This window comes from Hemibagrus wyckioides, linkage group LG11 (genome assembly GCF_019097595.1).
Source record: "Hemibagrus wyckioides isolate EC202008001 linkage group LG11, SWU_Hwy_1.0, whole genome shotgun sequence".
NCBI lineage: Eukaryota > Metazoa > Chordata > Actinopteri > Siluriformes > Bagridae > Hemibagrus > Hemibagrus wyckioides.
The window spans coordinates 19,236,059-19,258,573 of record NC_080720.1 but is presented as its reverse complement, the minus strand read 5'-3'; the positions used below and the strand labels follow the sequence as shown (position 1 = coordinate 19,258,573).

General features: G+C 38.4%; 2 protein-coding genes across 2 annotated transcripts; both read right to left on the bottom strand.

Annotated features, from left to right (window-relative positions):
* Nucleotides 1-389: 389 nt before the first annotated feature.
* ddx27 (DEAD (Asp-Glu-Ala-Asp) box polypeptide 27) lies at nt 390-13,672 on the bottom strand. Its single transcript, XM_058402001.1, has 21 exons — nt 13,367-13,672; nt 11,897-12,046; nt 11,737-11,796; nt 11,447-11,657; nt 10,180-10,229; nt 9,986-10,069; nt 9,753-9,858; nt 8,692-8,865; nt 7,414-7,564; nt 7,120-7,219; nt 5,922-6,063; nt 5,672-5,825; nt 5,389-5,470; nt 3,002-3,179; nt 2,717-2,823; nt 2,538-2,634; nt 2,355-2,446; nt 1,732-1,852; nt 1,503-1,599; nt 900-971; nt 390-766 (listed from the first exon to the last, which is right to left on the bottom strand). Exons 1-21 carry the CDS (start codon nt 13,448-13,450, stop codon nt 751-753), a joined length of 2,328 nt encoding a protein of 775 aa, XP_058257984.1. The 5' UTR covers nt 13,451-13,672; the 3' UTR covers nt 390-750.
* A 1,294-nt stretch (nt 13,673-14,966) lies between these two features.
* Nucleotides 14,967-19,549, bottom strand: snrpb (small nuclear ribonucleoprotein polypeptides B and B1). Its single transcript, XM_058402002.1, has 7 exons — nt 19,401-19,549; nt 18,636-18,787; nt 16,815-16,926; nt 16,574-16,726; nt 16,174-16,306; nt 15,748-15,876; nt 14,967-15,145 (listed from the first exon to the last, which is right to left on the bottom strand). The coding sequence occupies exons 1-7, from the start codon at nt 19,401-19,403 to the stop codon at nt 15,108-15,110; spliced, it is 720 nt and encodes a 239-aa protein (XP_058257985.1). The 5' UTR covers nt 19,404-19,549; the 3' UTR covers nt 14,967-15,107.
* Nucleotides 19,550-22,515: the final 2,966 nt, after the last annotated feature.

Genomic DNA, 22,515 nt, shown 5'->3' with positions numbered 1-22,515 from the left:
ATAAGACAGCAAGGACTCTTTCCGAGTACTTTCTTCTCAAATAAAATAGTTTTTCTTCCCAGATATCAAAATGACTGCCCAACATCCATCCATCATTTTAGGTGTCTTTGCTGGCCCACCATATACAACACTGTGCCTGAGTTTGCCTGGGTTTGGCAAAAGCACACTTTTCATAATAATCCAAAGTTGGACCAACATTGGAAAAGTGGATGTAATATTGCCTGAAAGTCTGTCCAAATAGATAAAATTACAGTAGGCCAATCCACCAAATGTTTGCCAAACAAATGATGTTCCAACATTGGCAACATGTTTGCTATCTGGATAGAACACAGTATAAGAGCCCAAGATAATAATCATTAACTCTGTGAAGTTCTGATACATTTTTAATAACAGAATATTTGTTAATTTGTGCAGAAATTATTTGCTCATTTCAGAAAAAATACATTGCAAAAACAATGAACAACAATCAGGAATCAGACACATCTAATAAAAGCACAAGTAGTTTTTATTTTTACATGGCTTATGCAACAAAAAAACGCATGAATAACGCCACCATTATTCTTTCATTCATATGAATCGGCTCTAATAATGTCCCTGACAAAGCAGCAAGTAGCTATATCTGATATTGCTGTAGATAATTACAAATTGTCCTGTTGTTGCTGTGCCCAAAAAGGAAACATTTCCATGGATGGGTGTGAAAGAGCTCGAACAGGACCAGAGAGAAAATGGTTTTTCATTGTGTCAGATGCTTCACTTCCTCCTAAACCTGAAAGGAAATTTAAAAAAAAAAAAAAAAGTTAACCTGGATATTTAGGTTTAATAGAGAGTGATTTTTGTCCAAAATGCCCGATCTGTAAAATAATAAAAATTTCTCGTTATAGTAATGATATTTAACCTACTTGGCTTTGGATTTAAAGCGCCCTCCTTTCTTATGGGCAAGGCCTAGTCTTTTTCTGTCCTCAAAGGAAGGCCTGCAGAAATACAAAAGCATGTTTTAAACAACAGTACATAAAATGAGCAGCAACATTTGTAGGAATGTTCAGGTAAACTTTTATTAGGCCCTAATATTACAATGATTGTTCACTCTATGTCCCCATTAGGCCTCACATGTCTAGGGGAGTTAAAAGGAATGTGCTTCCCCTTTTGCTGTTGTGAGCATGAGCACCTGCTTATCTGAGAGGAGTACTGGAGCACAACAGAAGGGAGATTATTAAGAAGCTACAAGTGACCTTGGTGTCAGACACAAAGATATAATTTATACAGAAGGGGGAAAAAAGCAGACGGATTAGACAGGAGTCTGAACATGATGGGAGACTGTATATCTTCAATCAAGACCATTTGTGAACCTATTATAAGCTTTAAAAGCATTATAAAACTTGGTGAATGCATTCTAAGCATCGTTAGGTTTAATCTCCCATTCGTGCATAACACAGATAAAACCATACAATACTAAGGCGATTCACTGGGTCTGAACCAATCCTGAATGTCTGCAGAGAACATACCCAGATCTGTACTGCTTCAGGACTTTCTTGTTAACATTGGTGAGTTCCTTGTCAAACACAGACTTCTTTGTAGGTTTTCCACCTTTTTGTTTTGAGGCTGAAAAAGAAGAATCACGAATGACAAAAAAAAATTTCAGGCTGAATCACTTTCCCTATGTTACACAATTCTAGGAGTAAGCCAATTTATTCTAAAAGCCTTTTGCCCACTATTAGCCATTAAATCACTAACCTGTGTTTTTGGGCTCATCTTCTGGCACTGCTCTGGCTCTCTTAGGCTTGCGGTCACGTTTTGCAGAACGCTCAGCATACATCTGAGACTTGAGTATTTCAAACTGAGCTCTTTCTTCAGCCTGGCACGCACAACCGAAAAAGAAAACCAATACACCAATCAGAAACAAACTGATTTCCTGTACAGCTAGTTCAGGCATACAGATATAGCCACTTCTAGGTGTTTAGTTTTGTGCAAGTTTATGATGATTTCTATAACTCTTTGCTTTCCTATATGTATCTCCTTATCTCCTGCATGTCTTTTTTTAGTAGGTTCAATAACAAATTATAAGATATGTGGATTTATATTGAGATCATGGGACATTTTAATTGCATTCCGCTCAATGTTAACTTGTCAAAAGATATTGTTTTTGTCCCACTTCAATATTATGGGCTATTTTTTATAAATTCATTACACACAATACCAATTTTAGTCCCCTGTCTTACACAGAAAATAGTAAAGGCTGAAGATGGGTGAACAGATACGCAGGCCACTGTAAATTTATGATGTCTAATATACAGTACATTATGTGTATAAAAGGAATACAGTAGTGGTGGTAAAAAAAAAAAAAAAAAAACACATACCGACAACACTTTCTTCTTGCCCTCTTTTAAGAACTGAGCACGCTTCTTCTTCCCCCTTAGGGCCAAGTCGAAGTCCTGAAGTGCTTTGCTCACTGGACAAGAAATCATTTGGTGTCATTAGTGTGTTCTTTCGTACTATATTACACTGTAGCAGGTGGAAGAAGAAGAAAAAAAAACACTCACTTCGCTCCTTCTTCCTCTCCTCATGGGTCTGGAACCATGACCTTGCTGGTTGTGTCTCATCTGATTTCTGTGTTAGCCTCTTCTGCGCTGCATTAATCTAAAACCCACAAATACAATTTATCCACATAAAAAAGCAAAACAAAACAAAAATGGTCATGAAGAATTTTTTTTAACATTACCTGTGCTTCTGATTGCACCATCTCTTTCTCTTCTCTCTCCAAACGCAAGACAGCATATACATCCTTCTCCAACTTCTCAATCAGATCTCTGAACTTCAGAATCACCTCTGACACAAATAAAAAGACAAAAAAATGTCAAAACATTCCAAAAGTGATGTCTTTCTAAACTGCAAAATTATTTAAATTCCAATCATTTAAAATGTATGCATTAATACCAGGACTTTAAGTCTTAAGCTGTTGGTTTAATTTCATCATAAACATGTGCTTGTTGCATCATGCTTTTACCTTGAGGAATAACGCGAGCTTTCACAGGAGCTTTGGCTTTTCTGACAATCTCTTTCAGCATCTTCCTCTCGCTTTCTCCAACAAGCGACACTGAGCGACCCACTTTCCCTGCTCGTGCTGTGCGGCCCACTCTGTGCACATAATGCTTCAGTGTGTTCGGCATGGTGAAGTTTATAACCTTGGGAAAGTTTGGATAAACAGAATTAATCCAAGACGCAAAAAAAAATTATATTGATATTAAGAAACACAGAAGCAAAGCAGGAAAGAGGGAAATCACAATGATACTTTTCAACTGTTTGCTGGATGAATAAATTAAATACGTTGTGAAAGAAAAGCCTGAGGAACTTGAAGAATCACTTGAAAAACCTTCTAGTAGTTGTGATTGCAAACAGTATTCATAGACAATTAGTTAAACAACTAGAGATCTAGCTAATTGGCCAGTTTTATTTACATTTACTAAATGTTGTAAGATCAAGAGAATAGACTTATTTAATCTTGCAATTATTTTGGGTTTTAAAACAAATGTAATATTTTTCCCAGTCTGTGGACAACAGCCTCATGAAACAAGCTGGCAAGCATTCACAACCAGAGTTAGCATTACCAGAAAAGCTAAAGATTTCTTAATTTATTTCTTAAGTATTAAATAGAGCACTGGTCACATTATAACACTATAAATAAATTTTTCATTCATTCTACCCAAGATCCATATGTGCTAGCTAGCTTCTACTTAGCTTTAAGACTTCAGCAAACAGGCTAACACTTCTGGTGCAACTTAATACGTTTCCCTACATGCTACATTAGCAACTGAGTCACTCCACAGTGGTGCTTAATGGCTCATATGAACACAGACACTCAGGACATTAAGAATTTGTAGCTTTTGAATTATGTTGATGTCTGGCATCAAGGACACACTTCGCTTACAGTTTCCCTCCTTAGTTAAATTACAGATAAGAATAACGGAAGAGACATGCAGAAGTTCATACTCCCATCTTCCACATTCCTTTCCTTGCACAGGTGTACGAGACGACCCAAACTATCTAACAAGCTTGAAAACAGCCGAGCAATATTAAGGCTTAAATGTGTTAAATTTAGCCCAACATTTCATCTGCTGGAAAATGACTTATTTGAGGCTATCCTGATGAACCTCAGTGCAATCTGTCTCACAGCTTAGTTTTGTCAACCAGGCAAGCTTTTTTTAATTCAGTACATCATTAAACCAGCTTGTTGGTGCTGCAAGCCGTCACGGACCGGATCAAGGCTATCTCAAAATGAATGATTTAACTCCATTTACCCTGCAGATGACCTGAACACTGTCAAGGCCATGCCCACTGAATGTTAGTGTGAGTATAATTTATCACAATATGGAATACCATATTATCTAGATTGGATATACTTTACACATACGTTGTGTATTTAAAAAAAAATCTGTGTTGCACTCTGAAAATTGTTTATGTGGTGTCGTCTATCAGAGGTGGCAACAAGTAAAATAAGCAAAGACAATAAACCACAGCATGTGGATTGCTGTTTTTTTTTTAGATGTATACCATGCAATTTTGCTCTTGCTAGCGCTACCTTTTTTTACATGCTTCCATTGGTTACTCTTTTTTTTTTTTTTTTTTACAGACAAGAGAGACCACAGTCCTGCCCTAAGTATTGACTCATGGTGATGTTAGAGTGGAGAGCTAAAATCTAATATCAATGAAATGTTCAACTATTCAACTACTAGGCATGTGCAATACATTATATTTTTGAGGATTTAATTATTATTATTATTATTATTAATATTATCATTGTTATCATAATAATATGAAAGTGGCTTTGGATAAGATCATTTATTAAATGCTATACATGTAAATAAATTTGGGGCAAATTATTACATACACACAACCAAAAACTAATTTCATACCAGGTTTCCTCCAGAAACAGAAAAGACAATTCTTTCCTTCAAACAATAAAGCTTTTAACTTCTACTTTGATAAAGTAAATAATCCACTTGATTTAATTCATCACATCACACATGCAACTGAATCTGTATCATCACTACTGATAAGGTATAACAGATACAGCAGCAAAGCAGGCTGAAGCATTTCAGCTTAAATACATATTGAACCTAGAGGGTGTGTCACACTGTGTAGTCACATGACAAGACAGTCACTGACAGGCCCCTGGGCTAGACTGGGAACAAGTGTATCAATACCATTATTACACAAATGCAAGTGAACTACTATTATAAATCTTATCATAATGATACACTGCATTACAGATATATAATCACATCCCTACCATAAACTGTATATCTAAAAAAAAATGAGAAAATATCAAAGCAGGAAAACAAAATCTCGAAATGGAGTGTCGTATTATTCAGTAAAAGTATTTAAAGAACCTACTGTTTTGACTCCTTCAATATCCAGACCTCTGGCTGCGACATCTGTGGCAACCAGGATGTCAATCTGCTCATCTTTAAATCTCCTAACGAGACAAGAAAATGTGATTTAGCATTTAAGTACAGAAATGTATATTTCAAAAACCTTTTCATAATTCGCAGTTTACTTGTACAATGCGCCTTTATACAATTCAACTACCGTTCAATTTATAAGGATTCTTCTGTACAGACTGTATGACTATTTCTGATCAGTGATTTTTGCCAAAAAAAAAGTGTTACGAGCGTACCTGAGACTCTCTAATCTTTGTGTCTGGGATAGGTTACCATGCAGCTCTCCAACCTTTAACCCCATCAGGCCAAGGAGGATGTGCATGCGGTGGGCTTGTTTCTTGGTCTGGGTGAACAACATCACATGGTCCTGAAAAGTACGTGTGAGCAGCGCTGTTCACATGGTAAGAAAAAATAAATGTTAGGGGGAGAGCAGTTCAACAACAATGCAATACAGACTGTTAGGAGAGCGCAGAGATTTTCTCTCACCTGCAACTATAGCCTCTCTGTCTCCTTCTCTGGCTGGTCGAATCCTGACAAATTCTTGTCTGAGGTATGGAGCCACGTCTGTGTTACTGTTCACAAAGATTCTCACTGGCTGCTTGAGTGACACCGAGGCCAGATCCTTTACCTGTGTTACATAAAATTCATGTTTAAAATTTTCACCATAACTTGCACTTAGAATACAGTGTGAATCATTTAATCATCTCCACAATCCTCTGCACACGCATATATTTTGAGTAGTCCTCAGCACAGGTTATCTCTTCTTACGTTCTCTGTTCTTCATTTGCATATGCAGGTAAATTTAGATTTGCTCATTTGGCTTTTTCAAAGCAACACTCACAAGAGACCAGATACAATAAAATTTATATATTTATAGATATATAGATTTATATATTTCACTTATTCAAATCATTTCAACAATAGATTCTGTGACAAGCGGATTCAACAATAAGTGAAGGAACAATAAATCCTATTCATTTGGTATGCATGTTTAAACCTAATGCACTTCACTGGGCCGTGACACACCTTGCTGTTACAATTGAAGCGCATACTTCTAAAACCTGAAGCCTGCTGCACTACACACACCGGTAATGGCGTGAAATGATTTAGAATAAACTTTACTTGGCTGATTAATTAGCAAGAAGGAAACATTTGATCTTTTCAGAATAAGGAATGCAGTTATGGGAAAAAGTTGTGTGAAAAATCTTTATTATTTTATTATTATCATCATATATTGTACATGAGATGCAAAGACAAACTATCAGTAACTGTCAGTGCCTTTCTGACAAGATCACAAACACAATGTGTTTATATAGAAACTTTCTCAGAAGAGCATAAGTATTAGTTTTTATTACTAATTATTTATTTTCCTAGGTTTGTTTTAATGCATTTAACTAGCTAAAAGCTCATTGTCATACAGTTTATTTAGGTAAGCCTTGTTATTCGGGCTTATGGGCAGCCAAAATGGAACTGGGCACCACACTGGACTGCAAGTTTCCCCATAGACTAGCTAATGTCTACCATTTGTCTACCTCTGATATTTTATAGATGTAATCCTATTAAATAACGTTGCCTAAAAATAGCCCTACTCAGCCCTAGAAGGAAAAGAAATGGTGGCAAATGGCAGATAGATGTTTTGTACACAAGGTTGTAGACTAAGTAGAGTCATTAACAGGAAGGCTACCTCTTCACTCATGGTTGCAGAGAAGAGCATAGTCTGTCTCTGATAAGAGCACATCCGGATGATCTCCTTCATCTGCTCTTCAAAATATTCATCCAACATCCTGTATAAAAACAGAGAACATCCTCCAACAAATAAACAACAGTTACACAACCTACTTTTATTAAGCCAGGAGCTAATCTTAACTTATACCCAATGTTAACTCTACACATCGAGATTAGTATCACCAAATAACGGTGTAGCGTTACGCAAACACGTTTGGTCAGAAAGATTATGCTCCTGCCCTTCGGATATTACCTGTCAGCCTCATCCAGAATAAGCACCTCGATTTGACTAAGCTCAAAAGATGGAGTGTTGTGTAAGTGATCTATCAAGCGGCCAGGCGTAGCAATCAGGACGTCAGGCCCCAGCCTCAGCGCCGCCTCTTGAGACTTCAGGTCCAAGCCGCCTGAACAAACACAAACAAAAGACCAATGCAGATTACTGTACATAGTTTTCCGCATTCTAACATTTACAACAGTGCTGTCTTTTCCCACAATAAAACACACATTCTGTACCATCAAGAATAAAATCTAACAGGTCAGACAAAATTGAGTCATGTTCCTCTGAACAAAAACATTTTTAAATCACTCACAGACCTGGAATAGCAATACTCACATTTAAGGAGCGAAAATGATTTTCATTAGCTTTAGACATATTTCCAAGAACAAACCAATATATAGCTTATTTTATATTCAAAATTGGGTTACCACTCCTTCCTCTTGACCTGTATAATCTGGCATGATTTCGTAACCAAAGTCATGAGGAAAAATAACCTAGGTATCAGCATGCATAAAATATATGGCTGTCTAACACAGGAATGCATTTATTCATGCATTTATCTGCTGCCCAGCGTTTAGTTGCCTGGTAACCTGTGTGTATAGATATCAGGTGTCAGTGTAACTTGTCCTTTTCTGGTCAAGTTTTCACCAGGTATGTTAGCGAACAGGGTTTCTCATGATTCTCAGGTTTACACCATACACAGTATATATCAAAGCATATAGGTTTGCTTACCCTAATATAGTAGTGCTACAGTTTTGAATTTTTTTTGGATAATTTATATAAATGTTTATAATGTAATTTATATAAATGCACCATAATTTAAATGTAAAAAATCTTTTTCTCGTAAGAAAAATAAATGAATAAACTGGATATTTAACACAGAAATAGAGAAAATTCTACAAAAGAATAAATAAATAAATTTTTAAAAATTCTAATCTTATAAAAAGATATCTAAATTATAATATTTCAGAAACACATATTGAGACGTCATTGATGTTCCAGAAAGACGTCTTTATATCGTCCAGCCCTAACTGCAATCAAAAAAGCAATAAAGAGCCACGAAGTTGCAAGTCAATGTTTCCGCTATGAATTGTAGTGTTCATTAGGTAACAAAAAAAAAGTAGTATGGCTAGCGTCTTTTTTTCTCTTGATGTCACAGGTATGAGTACAGATAAGAAAATCTGAGAGATTACACAATCAGGACCTTCAGTGATGGAAAAAAAAAGGAAAGACAAAAAACAATGGGGCACATACCCACAGCCAAGCAGGTGGTGATGCTGGTGAACTGGGCGAGCTGACGTGCTACAGAGTGCACTTGGATACCCAGCTCTCTGGTGGGCACGAGCACAAGTACACGAGTTACCTGCGTTTCTCTCGGCTTATAAAGGAGACGCTCCAGTACAGGCAACATGAATGCTGCAGTCTTACCTGCGAGTGACAGAGAGAGAGAGAGAGAGAGAGAGAGAGAGAGAGAAAGAGAGAGAAAGAGAGAGAGCGATTAAGGTAAGTAGGGCACTAGAACCTCTATGGTGCTCTGATCAGCATGAAATAAGTCCTCACAAGCCACATGAAGTTCTTTAGTGAATCTTGATACATTCTACAAGCCTCTCCCTATACTGGTTTCTCATTAGTGTTCGGTTAATTAAAGCAATAAACCATGTATTCTCAACACAAGCTCTCATTCTCTCATTGCACATGCTGTGTGCAGAGTGTCTGCGTCTTACTCAGTAATTCATAAAAGCATTTTTAACCATGTAAATAAAAAGAATCCATGTTATCGCTCCTCACTGATGTAAAAACAAATGTGTGATCAGTTTTTGTGTTGTTTTTATAGCTCAGTTTTCAGTTTTTAACAAAGAAAGTTACATATAAGGATTGTGCATGTGGAACTTGATCACAGTCATCTATTATATTTTAATAAATTGTCTGTGTGAAGTAACAGCGGTGCGGATGAGCCACGAGAATAGGATCACTGACCAAAAAAAACTGTTACCTTAAATCTACACCTGACTCTGATCCTTTAAAATCCCTGACTTTAAAGTGCAAGTTTAAAGCCAAAGGTTCGACCACCACAAATATTGATTTGATTTAGATTTTTCTTCTGTCCGCTCACTTTGTATTTGGTAAACTGACAAATGTAAACAATTAAAATATATATGTTGAATGAATTTTTTTCACACCTGCCAAAAACCTTTGTACAGTACTGTAAATTCTGCACAAAATCAGGTAGATATCATTCTTATACAAGGATTTGTTTCAAGAAGGTACAACTTCCTTTTTCTATACTGTGCATGAAAAAAAAACTTGAGAATTACCAGTTCCAGTAGCAGCACAAGCACAGACATCCTTCCCCAGTAAACCCACAGGAACGCACGCCTTCTGGATGGGAGTGGGCTGCTTGAAGCCCATAGTGGTGATGGCCTGTGGAAACAGCAGGACAGTACCATTTAGAAAACCTACTAAATTTACTATGAATTTTCAACCTACTTACTAATAATCTTTAAAGTGAGAAACTCAAGCACTAGGATGTGAGTCATAAACGCCTGACCTTCAGCAGTGGTCTCGACAGATTCATGTCCTGGAATGTTAGGTTTTCATCGTACTGCGAGGCATCTTCAAAGAAGGCTTCAGGCTAAAAAGCACACAATTAATTAACTTACTCAATTGGAAACATGATGAACTCAAGGACTTAATTTATCTTGCTCATTACGCAGGTCATGCAAAAACTGATTAAAGACACACCTCTTCTACTGCTTTCTTTTTTCCTTTCTTGCCTTTTTCTCTAAGTGTATCTGTAATGAAAAAGTATAATAGGTTTACATAACTTCACATGAGCAAGCTGAAAAACCCAAGTGAATTTCTACAGCATTTGGCAGATGCCTTTATCCCGAGCGACTTGAATTTATCTCATTTGAACAGTTGAGCAGCTGAGTGTTAAGAGTCTTGCTCAAAGGCTCAGCAGTGGCAGCTTTGAACTCATGACCTTCAGAAGTCTGATATCTTAACCACTCAGCTACCAGCACCACAAATGAACATGTTTATTATACAAAAACGTGCACTTGGTAGTAATTTTATGGCCTTCTGCTAGCTTTGGTGTGGACTTGCAATGATTGATCATACCTGCCCATGTTGTCTGGGTGGTATTTAAATATAACAAATATAAGGATTAAAGGGGAAAAAAACAATAACCAAGTATGTCTGTTCCTGATTTAGTCTCTCTTTGCTGTTTTAATATCCTCTGTTATTCTGGGAAGGATTTTTGGCGAATTTAAACAGAAGAGCATGAGTGAGGTCAGGTGGTCAGGGGTGAAGTCAGTGTTCCAGTTCATCCCAAAGGTTGGAATGAATAACAGTGGGGTTTAGATGAGGAATTGGTGTAGGACACTCGAGATCTTCCAGTCTAATCTTGGCAAAGCATGTCTTTAAGTCGCTCGCTTTGTGCACAGGATCATGCTGGAACAGGTCTGAGCCTTAGTTTCAAATAGTATTACACTGTAATACCAAAGCATAAAATACATTCTATACAGCTGTGTGCTTTCCACTTTGTGGCAAAAGTTTGAGGATGAACAACACATAGGTGTGATGATCAGGTGTTCACAAACTGTTTGCCTTGTGGAGATGACGCACTATTAATCACCTTTTATGGAAATGGGGGTGGGAATGTCCCTCTTACTTTTATTGGGGCAGGAGAAATTTAACTACCATAATAAATCAAATCCCTGGTATATGTCAGCGCTTTGTGTCAGCGCTTGATGTTTTCTGGCATGGAAAGGCTAAATTTATGAGTGAGTTACTCTTATGTTGTAGAACATCTGCAAATCAAGTAAATTTAAACAACTATAAATGGATAAAAACGCATTTTGTGTCATTCTTTAATTAATACATTTTGTAAGCCTTAGCTAATTGCTTTGCCATAAGAGCAATTAAACACTTGAGGAAATGCTTTTCTTGGAAAATACTAGAAAAACATTACAAACTTTCTATAATGATACAGGCCTGTAACACTCACCTGCTTTTTTAAGAACTTCTTCATCCCCAGAATTAAACTCATCTTCGTCTTCATCTTCAACAGTCTGATCCTCACCATCTTCACCTCCGCTGTCCTCATCACCATCACCATCATCGTCAGCTTCAGCATCATCATCTTCAGCATCATCCTCCTCCTCCTCTTCCTTGGTGACTGTAGTATCACTTTTGTTGCCCCCTTTCTGAGCTTTCTCCTGAACACCAACATGATAGAAAGTAAGTCACGGCTCAATCATACCACATATAAAACAGCACTCGGTGTAACAGTCTTACCTCCATTTTGCGCTTCTTACGCACTTTCTCTATCTTCTCATCCAGCGTTGTGGGCGCTTTCTAGAAAGCAGAGAATATATCAGCTGTGACATTAAGCACATTCATCAGGTGTGTCTGTTGCTCCAACAGAGCTTGGAAGATGAGAATATGGTGCACTCACTCTCTTTTTAAGTTGGCTCATAACATCAGCCATGGCCCAGTCCTCGCGGTACAGTCCATCTCTCTCCCCGAACTCAAAGTCTGCGTTGAAGTCGCCATTGCCTCGTCCTTTCATCGCCCTCTTCTCCTTACTCAACACTATGGGCTGCTCCTGTCCATTTAAAAACAATCCACAATGAACTACTTACATGATGTTTATAATTAACATGATCTTCAATGACCTCCAAGATTTGATTTATCATCAAATTCTACTTTCTAGAGCTAGTTTTTTTTTAATTTAAACTTCTGGTTTCCTGCATTACCCACAATGCCATTTGAACACCTGATAAAACTGGCGGCATTAGAAATTAGCCCTTTATCTCAATATAAAGAGAACAATCCATTCTAATAAAGCTTGATATCATGCTAAAACCTGCAGCAGAGTCATTGTGCTCATCATGGGCAACTGTTGTATTGCTGCACTGGACCTTTGATTTTTAACATTTCCTGTCTCGACCATGTCAATAGTAAATTCCTCACTTATATGACATTGAAAATCTCTGTAAAATCATGAGTAAGAAAGATATTAATCTTTTGTTTTCTGGACACAACAGTGAAATCTGACTGCTATCCCTTATGTTTAGGAGTGTTGCTTTTTTCCTAGAATTCAATGCTATTGTAAAGGTGCTAACAATGTATTTAACAGACACAGTGTTAAAGTTTCCACATCAGTTCTGGTCTCTCGGTGATCGCCTCCATAACAAGCTCGAAGACACTGATTTGTTTTTTTTTTAAATGCACGAACTTGAGCTGAACTTCACTACAGGAGGTTAAAGACTTGTACTGTAGCATCACAATAAAAGTGTAAATGGGGTTCGGGGATTTTTTTAGATTTAACATCAGAGATCCTGAAAGCAAAACCTTTCAATTTTCCTCATCTATTAACAAAGTGTTACTCTGAGGAGACACATACAGGCCTAACTTACAGTATCCACAGCAGTTTAAACTCACATTTAAGAGACATTTCTGAAATTAATAAAGGTGAATACATGTAAGGTGTTTTTTGGTGAAGACACAGGAAAACACGTGTGTGTGTGTAATCAGGTATGAGCTCAAATAAGACAATGAAGCGAATAAATAAATAGTAAGTAAGTAAAGTAAATAAATGTGAATGTAACTCTTTTTTTTGTTGCTTTCTTTGCTTTCTTTTGTAAAGCAACTGATGTCAATCTTTTTGCACATTTTGTAAGCTCTGGTCATTCTCAACTCAAATGTAAATTTAATTGTAATGGTGTAATTAACAGCACCGGGGTAACCCAACATGTCACGGAAAGATGACGTCAAACAGCCACACATTCTACCAGTTAGCTGCACGTGAGAATGTCTTCGCCACTCGAAGACCTGTGCATGAAGCTAGGTGGCTAGCTACTAGCCTAAACTAGGACACAAAATCCGTGATAAACAAATCTGAACCCATGTGGCGGTTACCCACCTCATCCTCTGAGCCCGATTCCTCTTCTTCTGGTACATCTGCGTCGTCGTTAATGGTTCCGATCAGATCAAAATCCGACAACATGGTTCTGCTCCTCACTGCAGATCACACCGCCTAGCTTTATTTCCCCAAACACATCAACTAACTAACAAGACAACACGCGCCGTACACAAAATGCACTTCTCTTTAGTGATGTTTATATAGTTTTAAAGGCGCTTAAAAAATATAAAACTGCTACTAATCGAGGACGCAAGACAAGTCGTCCATCTAACCCCACGTGTTGTAAAAGTGCAAGGGGGTACGTCACTTCCTCTACTACAGAGACAGCCCAGCTTTTGGGGGGGAACAACAGCGACATCTTGCGGCGAGATAGGATTAATTTATTACTACCTGTAGAGTTGTACTATATTGCCAAAAGTTTTGGGACACACCTCCAAATAATTGAATTCATGTGTTGTTTTTCAGCGGCTGGGCTTCGCCCCATAGTTCCAGTGAAAGGAACTCTTAATGCTTCAGCATACCAAGACAATTACAAGCTCCCAGCTTCGTGGGAACAGTTCGGGGATGACCCCTTCCTGTTCCTACATGACTGCACATCAGGGCACAAAGCAACATCCATAAAGACATGGATGAGTGAGTTTGGTTTGGAGGAACTTGACTGGCCTGAGTCCTGACCTCAGCCTGATAGAACACCTTTGGGATGAATCAGAGCAGAGACTGTGAGCCAGGCCAAAACTGGGATGTCTGCATTTACATGCACATAAATGTAATATGGAGTTTGCCCACCCTTTACTGCTATAACAGCTTCAACTCTTCTGGGAAGGCTTTCCACAAGGTCTAGGAGTGTGTTTCTGGGAATTTTTGACCATTTCTCTAGAAGTGCATTTATGAGGTCAAGCACTGATGTTGGATGAGAAGGTCTCTGCTCTAATTTGGGTCATCCCCAAACTGTTCCCACAAAGTTGGGAGCATGAAATTATCCAAAATGTCTTGGCATGCTGAAGCATTAAGGAGTTCCTTTCACTGGAACTAAGGGGCCAAGCCCAACCCCTGAAATCATTGATTTTGAGGGGTGTCCCAAAACATTTAGCAATATAGTGCAAGTACAACAATTACCAATCAAGTTGATTTGCAGATGTAATAGTTTGTGTCAGGCTATTTACCCCTACCAATCAGCACCCAGGATCAGTCTTAAGTCCTTCACATTGTAGTTTTCCCTGCTCTAATACAGCTACTTCAGTCCAAGAAGGAGTGGTAATTATCTGATTATTAAAAATCAGGAAGACTAAAACCTATACTGACCAGAAGTTAAAGTTATATATTATTTTTCAATAAAGTAACTGCTAATACAATCAGTAAAATCACAGGGCTCAGTGTAAAACATTCTTGTATAAACAGATCAATCATGACTGGGCAAAGGTTGCAAGAAAGATCTATGTAATAAACATGATTTTTCCTAACCAATGCTAGATGCTGTGTGTAATTTTAGCCTACACTTCCAAAGTAAAGCTGCACCTCTTAGCCATAATCACTGCTAACAGTACATCATTGGTTTCTGTTAAAGGATAAGTCCTTAAAGTATAACCACACAAATGAGCACTTTTCTTAAAACAAGACGTCAAATAGACACTTTATTTTAAAATAAAGAAAAATACAAAAAACAAAACCATTAGAAACTATACAAGAGCCCAGAGCTGAGAACAGAAAAGGTTCATAACACATTCTCTTCCAGTGTGGAGCATCAAGGTCTTGGGGGACGCATGCCTGGAGGAGGAGGCCCTGATGGACAAGGACAAAAACAGAATAAGGACACTTGAATCAAAGCCCAACATCAAAAAGAGCATCTAAAGAACAGCACCTCAGGCACTACAGAGGTTCAGTGAGGTTACAAGTCATTTTTTTTTTTTAAGATCTGCTGTCTCAGGATCAACTTTTTTCTTGTCATGTCAAAACATGTTGCAGTAGCATAGTCGCATTACATCAATGCAGCCAACAGCACACCATCAATTACTGTCATTATTGCAATTCTGCTGTATTCACATGAAGGCAAACCAGTCCTTCAAGTTGGGTGACAACGAAACTAACCATCTGATCACCAGTATAGTGGCCATTAAATTTTGGATGCAGATTTCAAAGTCAGCATCACATTATAAATACCTTGTGGCCTTTCATATCCATTGTTACTTAAAACCATTACTTCTGCTTTAATACTAAAGGTAAACTAATTCATTTACATTACAGAATCTTTCAGCTATAAAGTACTTAATGTTTTTTATAGACTCTTATTTTGCTCATTTTATTGCTCATATTTGCAACAATTGTGCCTTACATTGTGCACACCACTTCAAGTTACACATGACTGGACTCTAAACAATTCTCACCTCTCATTCCTGGCGGTGGTGGTGGTCTCATGCCTGGAGGGGGCATGCCCATAGGGGCACCGCGGCCTGGTGGCATGCCCATCGGCGGGCCCATAGGTGGCCTCATGCCTGGGGGAGGACCCATCATGCCTAAGGATAATGTAAAAACATAGGGTTCAGTTTAACATTCAATCATCAAGCAGCAATGATCTGAGGCCCATAATCCAACACTGCATTCAAGTGTGATTCTGAGCTCAGAGTAATCCTGCAGAAATTCCTCATCATCAGTCTCAGTTTGCACAAGTGTTCATCATGGCTCAGAATCACTAGCTTCACTGCCACTCTACTCTGCAAACTGACAGGGGTGTTATGAGGTACAATGTTCCCCTTTAAACTGAGCTGAGAGCAGTTTTTATCTAACAAAAATAAATGGTGAGTGTAGGTTACCTGGAGGTGGTGCACCTCTGCCCATGGGAGGAGGAGGGCCCCCGCGGCCTGGTGGATACTGTGTTGGTGCACCGGCGATGCTGGCACTTGCCGCTGCTGCAGCCACTGTGCCTCTGCCCTGAGGCGTCATTACCTGAAAGGAGGGATAAGCAAACCACCATCAGCAAAGCTTTCAAAATGGCAACCAAAGCGAATCTGGAAGAATTGTCAACATAAATTAGTCATTCAAGCAACTTAATTGAAGCTGTTTGAAAGTCAGTAGCCAAAATCTTCTCTCAAACCATGCCTCCAAAAACACATTCCCTGGCTCAGCTAGAAAAAAAAAGCTGTGAGCTGGACATTGTATAGAGACGGCAGCACCCTAATTAGAATCAAACAAAGCAAAGAACTAGTAACGTACCTGTTGTGATGGGCCTCCAACTCCTCTCACTGGTCCAGCGAGTCCAGCAGGAGCCTGGGCCATAGGAGCTCCGGCTGGTACACCTCTGCCTGCTGCTCTGCCCACACCAGGGCCTCCTGCAACACCAGCCAGGGGCACTCTGGCAATGCCAGTCTACAACAAAATCCAGTGGTTAAGACTTGCAAATTTGAAAGCAATATGATTACAATACAATGCATGGCAAAAAGTTTGTGCAACTTACATCTTTAGGAGGCGGTCCTTCAACAGTCATGGAGACAAGATTCTCTCCTCTGAGCAACACCAAACCCAACACTCGCTTCTCTTCCCTCTCTGGCTGCTTGGAATTTTTTGGCCTATATAATAGAAATAATAGTGATCAGCTACATTTGAAGAATTCACATTTTCCACAGCATGATAACCAACTAAAAAATCTCTCAATTTAAACAAATTGGAGGTGAAAAAATTAAACTAAGTACAAAAAGTAGGAGAACCACTGAAGTGACAGTGCATACATAAAGACTAACTGAAGGAAATGTATGTACAATGGGGAGTCTGTCATGGTAACTAAATCATGTATCTATATACAGAAGTAAATCTGCAAAAGCATTCACACACAGGTCAAGCTATAAGGCTATGTCTACACTAATCTGGATAAATTAGAATTTTGTGTGTCCAACACTCCGCGTCCGCATAAAACTTTTCAATCTTTTCCCAAAAGTTGGTCATCCACACTGAAACATGTGAAAACGGTCATGTCCCTGTACTGTGCAGGAGGAAAACAAGACGTTTCGTGCCGTGTCATTTCTGCCTGCCGTTTAATTTAGCTGAATTGGTGACATGTCTGTGTTGCATGATTAAAAAGGCGTCATCGTCCACACTGCAACGCAAAGACGGCGTTTTCAAATTTATACACCTTGGAGTGCGGTATCAAAAAGATACGTTTTCAGCCATGTCCACACTAATACATTTTAGTTAAAAAACATTTTTCTATCCGTTTTGGCCTGCCATCCACACTGACTGTTTTTTAGTCAACTAAAACATCTTTTTAAAAACTCACCAAAGTGGATAAATTTGAAAATGATTTTGCATTCTGAAAACTATGACGCATTTTTAGTCATGTGACCAATTCAGGAACGGTTTGAGGAGCACAACAAGTTTGCAACTTTATACTCCTGTATTACTTGCAGCAACAACTCCACCTCACCGTCAGTCCATTTAAAAAAAAAACCTCTGCTTTTCCTCCACATATTGCCACGACCTTTCAAAGAGCCAGAAAGTAAATGAACAGCAGGTGGAAAGGACGCATGTCTAAACATCTTGCATTTTACGCATTACAGGGACACAAGTGTTTTCAGTTCAGTGTGCAATGTTTGTGTGGATGACCAACTTTTGGGAAACACAATGTGGATGCGGAGCATTTTTAGAAGAAAAAGCCATTTTCATATTTATCCGGGTTGGCATAGATGTAGCCTTCATTGAATAAAACCACAGTCTCGGTGTGGACAGAAAAGGCCAAGACGGATAGAAAAAAGGTGCTTTAAACGAAAACGTATTAGTGTGGACATGGCATAAGTACAGTTAAACCAACCATGCTAAATTTAGTACATTTATGTAGCTAGGACAAACTCTGTCCCTAGTTCTGTGGTGGGGTTTTTGCTTTGTAGCCCTGTTATGTTGTCTGTGTAGCACCAGGGTCCTGGAGAAACAGTTTCATTTCACCATGTACTGCATTAGCTATACGTGGTTGAAATGACAAAGTTTCTTGACTTGACTACATTAACGAACTGTGAACTCCTTAAGACTTTGGTGAAAATTTAAGCATCTGTTGTCTTCGGAAGCTGCAGAATTATTTTCTGAAGATTATGCGTTAAATACCAATTATCTATCTAGTCTAGAGTAATCACTCATCTACTTTTTCTGGGTTTTGGGCCTTTATATATGATGTCACAGGAACACAACAGTGGGGTGATGTGTGAAAACGTGTCTAGATTCCTAATTACTACTACTAAGTAAAAAGTTCCTGGAAAGGAAGCATAATATTGGTGTTCTTGTTGCAACTTACTTGATCTTTCTGAACTCGTCGCAGTCACACAGGATGAGGTTCATGTGCTTGTCGAACGCTTTAAACGTCCCAATGAATACCCGACCATCCTGCAGTATACAGCGCATCCTGTAGTCGATGTGCTGCAGCATCTTACTGCTCTTCCCGACCGTCTGAAACACACACACAAACACACACACTTAAAATCACTGGGTATAAACAGTATTAATCAGGTAAGCCTTGTTGTACAACCAGCATGCCTCTGAGGTATGTGTTAAATAACGAACCAAAATACAACCAGCTTCTGTAAACACTGGCCCAAGTATAGATCAGCGCTTAGATCCTTCAAAACATTTCCCAAACATCTCAGTTATTTATGGATTGAGACGGCGACATTTTTGGGAAAGGTTTACTTGAACAGAACAAAGCAAGACACTCTACACTAAACGGCTAGCTAGGCTAGCTAGCAAGATGGCAGCTCTCGGTGCTAGCTAGCCTTTCATTCATTGTGTAATAGCACAATTTACCCTGCTTTTAAATGCAATATATGCACAAGTCAAATATCAGTCTGTGTACTATTAAATATTAACTCAGTTCAGCCACAATCATCTACGAAATGCCTTCTAACTCAGCAGAACTAGCCGGTTTGGGAGAACAGGACGTAAGGCAAACGTAGCTGGCTGACTATAATAAAAGTTTGTTTGCTAATTATTTCTCGTTGTTACAAGAAATACCATAATAGAGCATTAAGAAATAAAGGACACTATTAAATGAATTGTATCTTACCATGGTTGCTGTTGAGATGGCTCCGATTTAAATCGGATTCTGCCGAACAACTTTCAAAAAATTGCCCCGCGAAGCCAAAAGCTTGGCGCCGCTGAGTGCTTTCTTTATTGGTGGCTTAGCGGAAATAGATCCGTCTCGCAAAGTGTTCCCCCCCGGAAACGCGGAAGCCTCACGAGTCGTTCCGGAAGACAAAATCAGTTCACAGTGAGATACACAATTTAAGTGGCGTTTTGGGTCGACAAATGATCTTATTTTATAACACAATTTTTTTTTAGATTCCAATGTTTTAGAATTCCTCCTTTTCTGATAGATGGAAAGATTTCCTTATGATAAAGGAATTTATCTTCCTAATGTTAATCTTTGCTGTGTGCTGTGCTGTATGCATCGCTTAGGTTTACCAAAATTGTTAACAATTTTATTTACAAATTTTTTTCCCTAGTATATAATTACTTGGAATTATAACAAAATAACAACAGCAAGAACAATAATAATAATAATAATAATAATAATAATAATGGAGACTAACACATTATATATTATATTTCATTTCATTGTCTATACCGCTTATCCGATCTATACTCATGTCACAGGGAGCCTGTGCCTATCTCAGGCATCATCGGGAATCAAGGCAGGATACACCCTGGATGGAGTGCACACATTATATTAATATGCTAATAATACACATCCAGCGTCCTGGGTTCGAGTCTCACTTGAACTCACTGTGTGTGTGTGTGTGTGTGGAGTTTGCATGTTCTCCCTGTGCTTGGTGGGTTTCCTCCCGGTGCTCCGGTTTCCTCCCACAGTCCAAAGACATGCTTCTAGGCTGATTGGAGTCTCTAAATTGCCTGTAGTGTGTGAATGAGTGTGTGTGTGTGCCCTGTGATGGGTTGGGACTCCGTCTAGGGTGTATCCTGCCTTGATGCCCAATGATGCCTGAGATAGGCACAGGCTCCCCGTGACCCGATGATAGATCGGATAAGCGGTACAGACAATGAAAATTAATGAAATAAAATTTTTTGTTTATTGTTTTAATTTCAAACAGGTGTATAGTTTATTTAGAAGGGCACCGTGAGTGAATATGTTTGATGAATGTTAATAATTACATGTTGTATTCATATAATGGCACCAGCTTCAAATTATGGATTTGCTTTTGTTTTGTTTTGTTTTGTTTTGTTGTTGTTTTTATTCTGTACATTAACACAGACCAATGTGGAAAAATATTTCACCTAATGCTAATCCTCTAACACTTTGTTATTTCTGACTCCAACTCCACATTGACCTGACTAGCTCAGTTGAGCCAGACTCAAACTAAAGAAGATGAATCATGCAGACTGGATGAATGCAGATACAAGGTTTCTTGCAAACAGCACTGGTTACAAGCTGCGCTAATGAAAATCCCATCAACCTCTGAAATAAATACTCCAATACATAGTCCTTTTATTCTATTCTCTTGTCTTTACATGATGTCCAAAACCAACACCCCTCTACTAAGAAAGCCCCACCTGTTTTTCTTTTTAGAATTTTAGGTCTTTTTCTGGACACCATTATCTTTTACTTTTCAATGCTTCCATTTTCCATTATAATCAAAGTTTGATGTCAACCATATAAAAAAAATGGGTGTCTCCTTATCAGTGAGGTTTTTCCAGCTTACTTTTGTCAAACAACTTATTTGAGCATGGTAGACAATGTGGGTAAGTTTCAGGGCCACCGCTCTTTCTTCTGTTAATTTTTATATTTTAAATGAATGGCTATTTTATTAACCTTTATATCTACAGCTATTTCATGTATCTCTCCTGTGTCCTTCCCCTAGCTTTAACCCGTACTCAGCTAAACCACATCCAATCCTACCTTGATGTCCATCATTGCAACCTAATTTTTCTCAAGGCTCAGTTCCAGTCTGCTCGAGGTACCAACATTCCTACAAGTGGACAAGATGGCCTTGACCACAGCTGCAACTCCGGCTGTGCCAAAGTTAATGCTGCGGTCCAAGTTCCATCTAATTCTGAAAAGGCCTGTCAGACTAAGGCTGCTAAAAGTGTCACTAACTCTCCGCAGGCCATTCAGTCTTTTGTACAGGATTAATAAATGCACCCAAACTTCCCATCCCTCTTGTTGTGTTAAACCTTACATTGTTAAACCATTAAACAGAGGTGGTCAATAAACAGAGGTGGTGTCTGATACTACTCATGTTGGCTTCCCTATTTTTATCTTTTCATACAAACCCAACCAAAAATACATTCAAATACATTTCTAGGCTTCAAAATTACTCCCACACCAAACATTAGCTGGGAAAAACATAAATGTGTTGAGAGAAAATGTAGTCTTAACTGGACATTTAGAAAGAGAATACTAGATAGAGTTTTGCTTTAGCATTTATTCTAAACCTAGAAGGAACACTTCATTTAATGTTCAATTTTTTTCCCATGATGTTCCTTGTTTATGTTTTCTAAGTGTGCCAATAATTCTGAACTGTTTGTATATGATACATATTATATTCATTTTTTAAATTTAATTTAATGATTATTTTGCTTCTATTATATTACATCAGCTGAGTGAGCTCAGGATATGCTGAACTCCATCTGGAGAGGCCTATGAGCGCCATGTGGTCTAACAGGAAACTGACTGTAAGGAATATCAGCATGGGCAACATTTTCATAAAGAACTTGGACTAGTCCTTTGACAGCACGGCCCTGTTCGACACCTTCTCTGTATTTGTATCCTGTTGTGCAAGATTCAGGCTTTAAGCAGATCTGAATATCTGTTTATCATTATTAGCCTGTGTGTATTAGCTCAGTTTGATTGTAAAACTGTGTTGACCTGCTATGTTTCTCCTGAAGAGTCAAAGGGCTACAGCAACATTGGTACTGGCCATTAAGCTTCACAATAGAAAACTAATGAACAACCACCAAGTGTAAATTTGTATGTTTTTACTAGCCAGGGTTCAAATGTCAGTGTTTTTTACATTGTGACTTAACTAATTAAATTTGATATTTATTGAACTTCTTTTATTATTGAAACAGAGGTTCTGTTTGGTTTTGGTAATTTGGCTGGTGAAGACAACGTCGTCAAATAGCAGAGTTAAGATAAAGACTCTAGGAGCATCTCTGAGCACTCT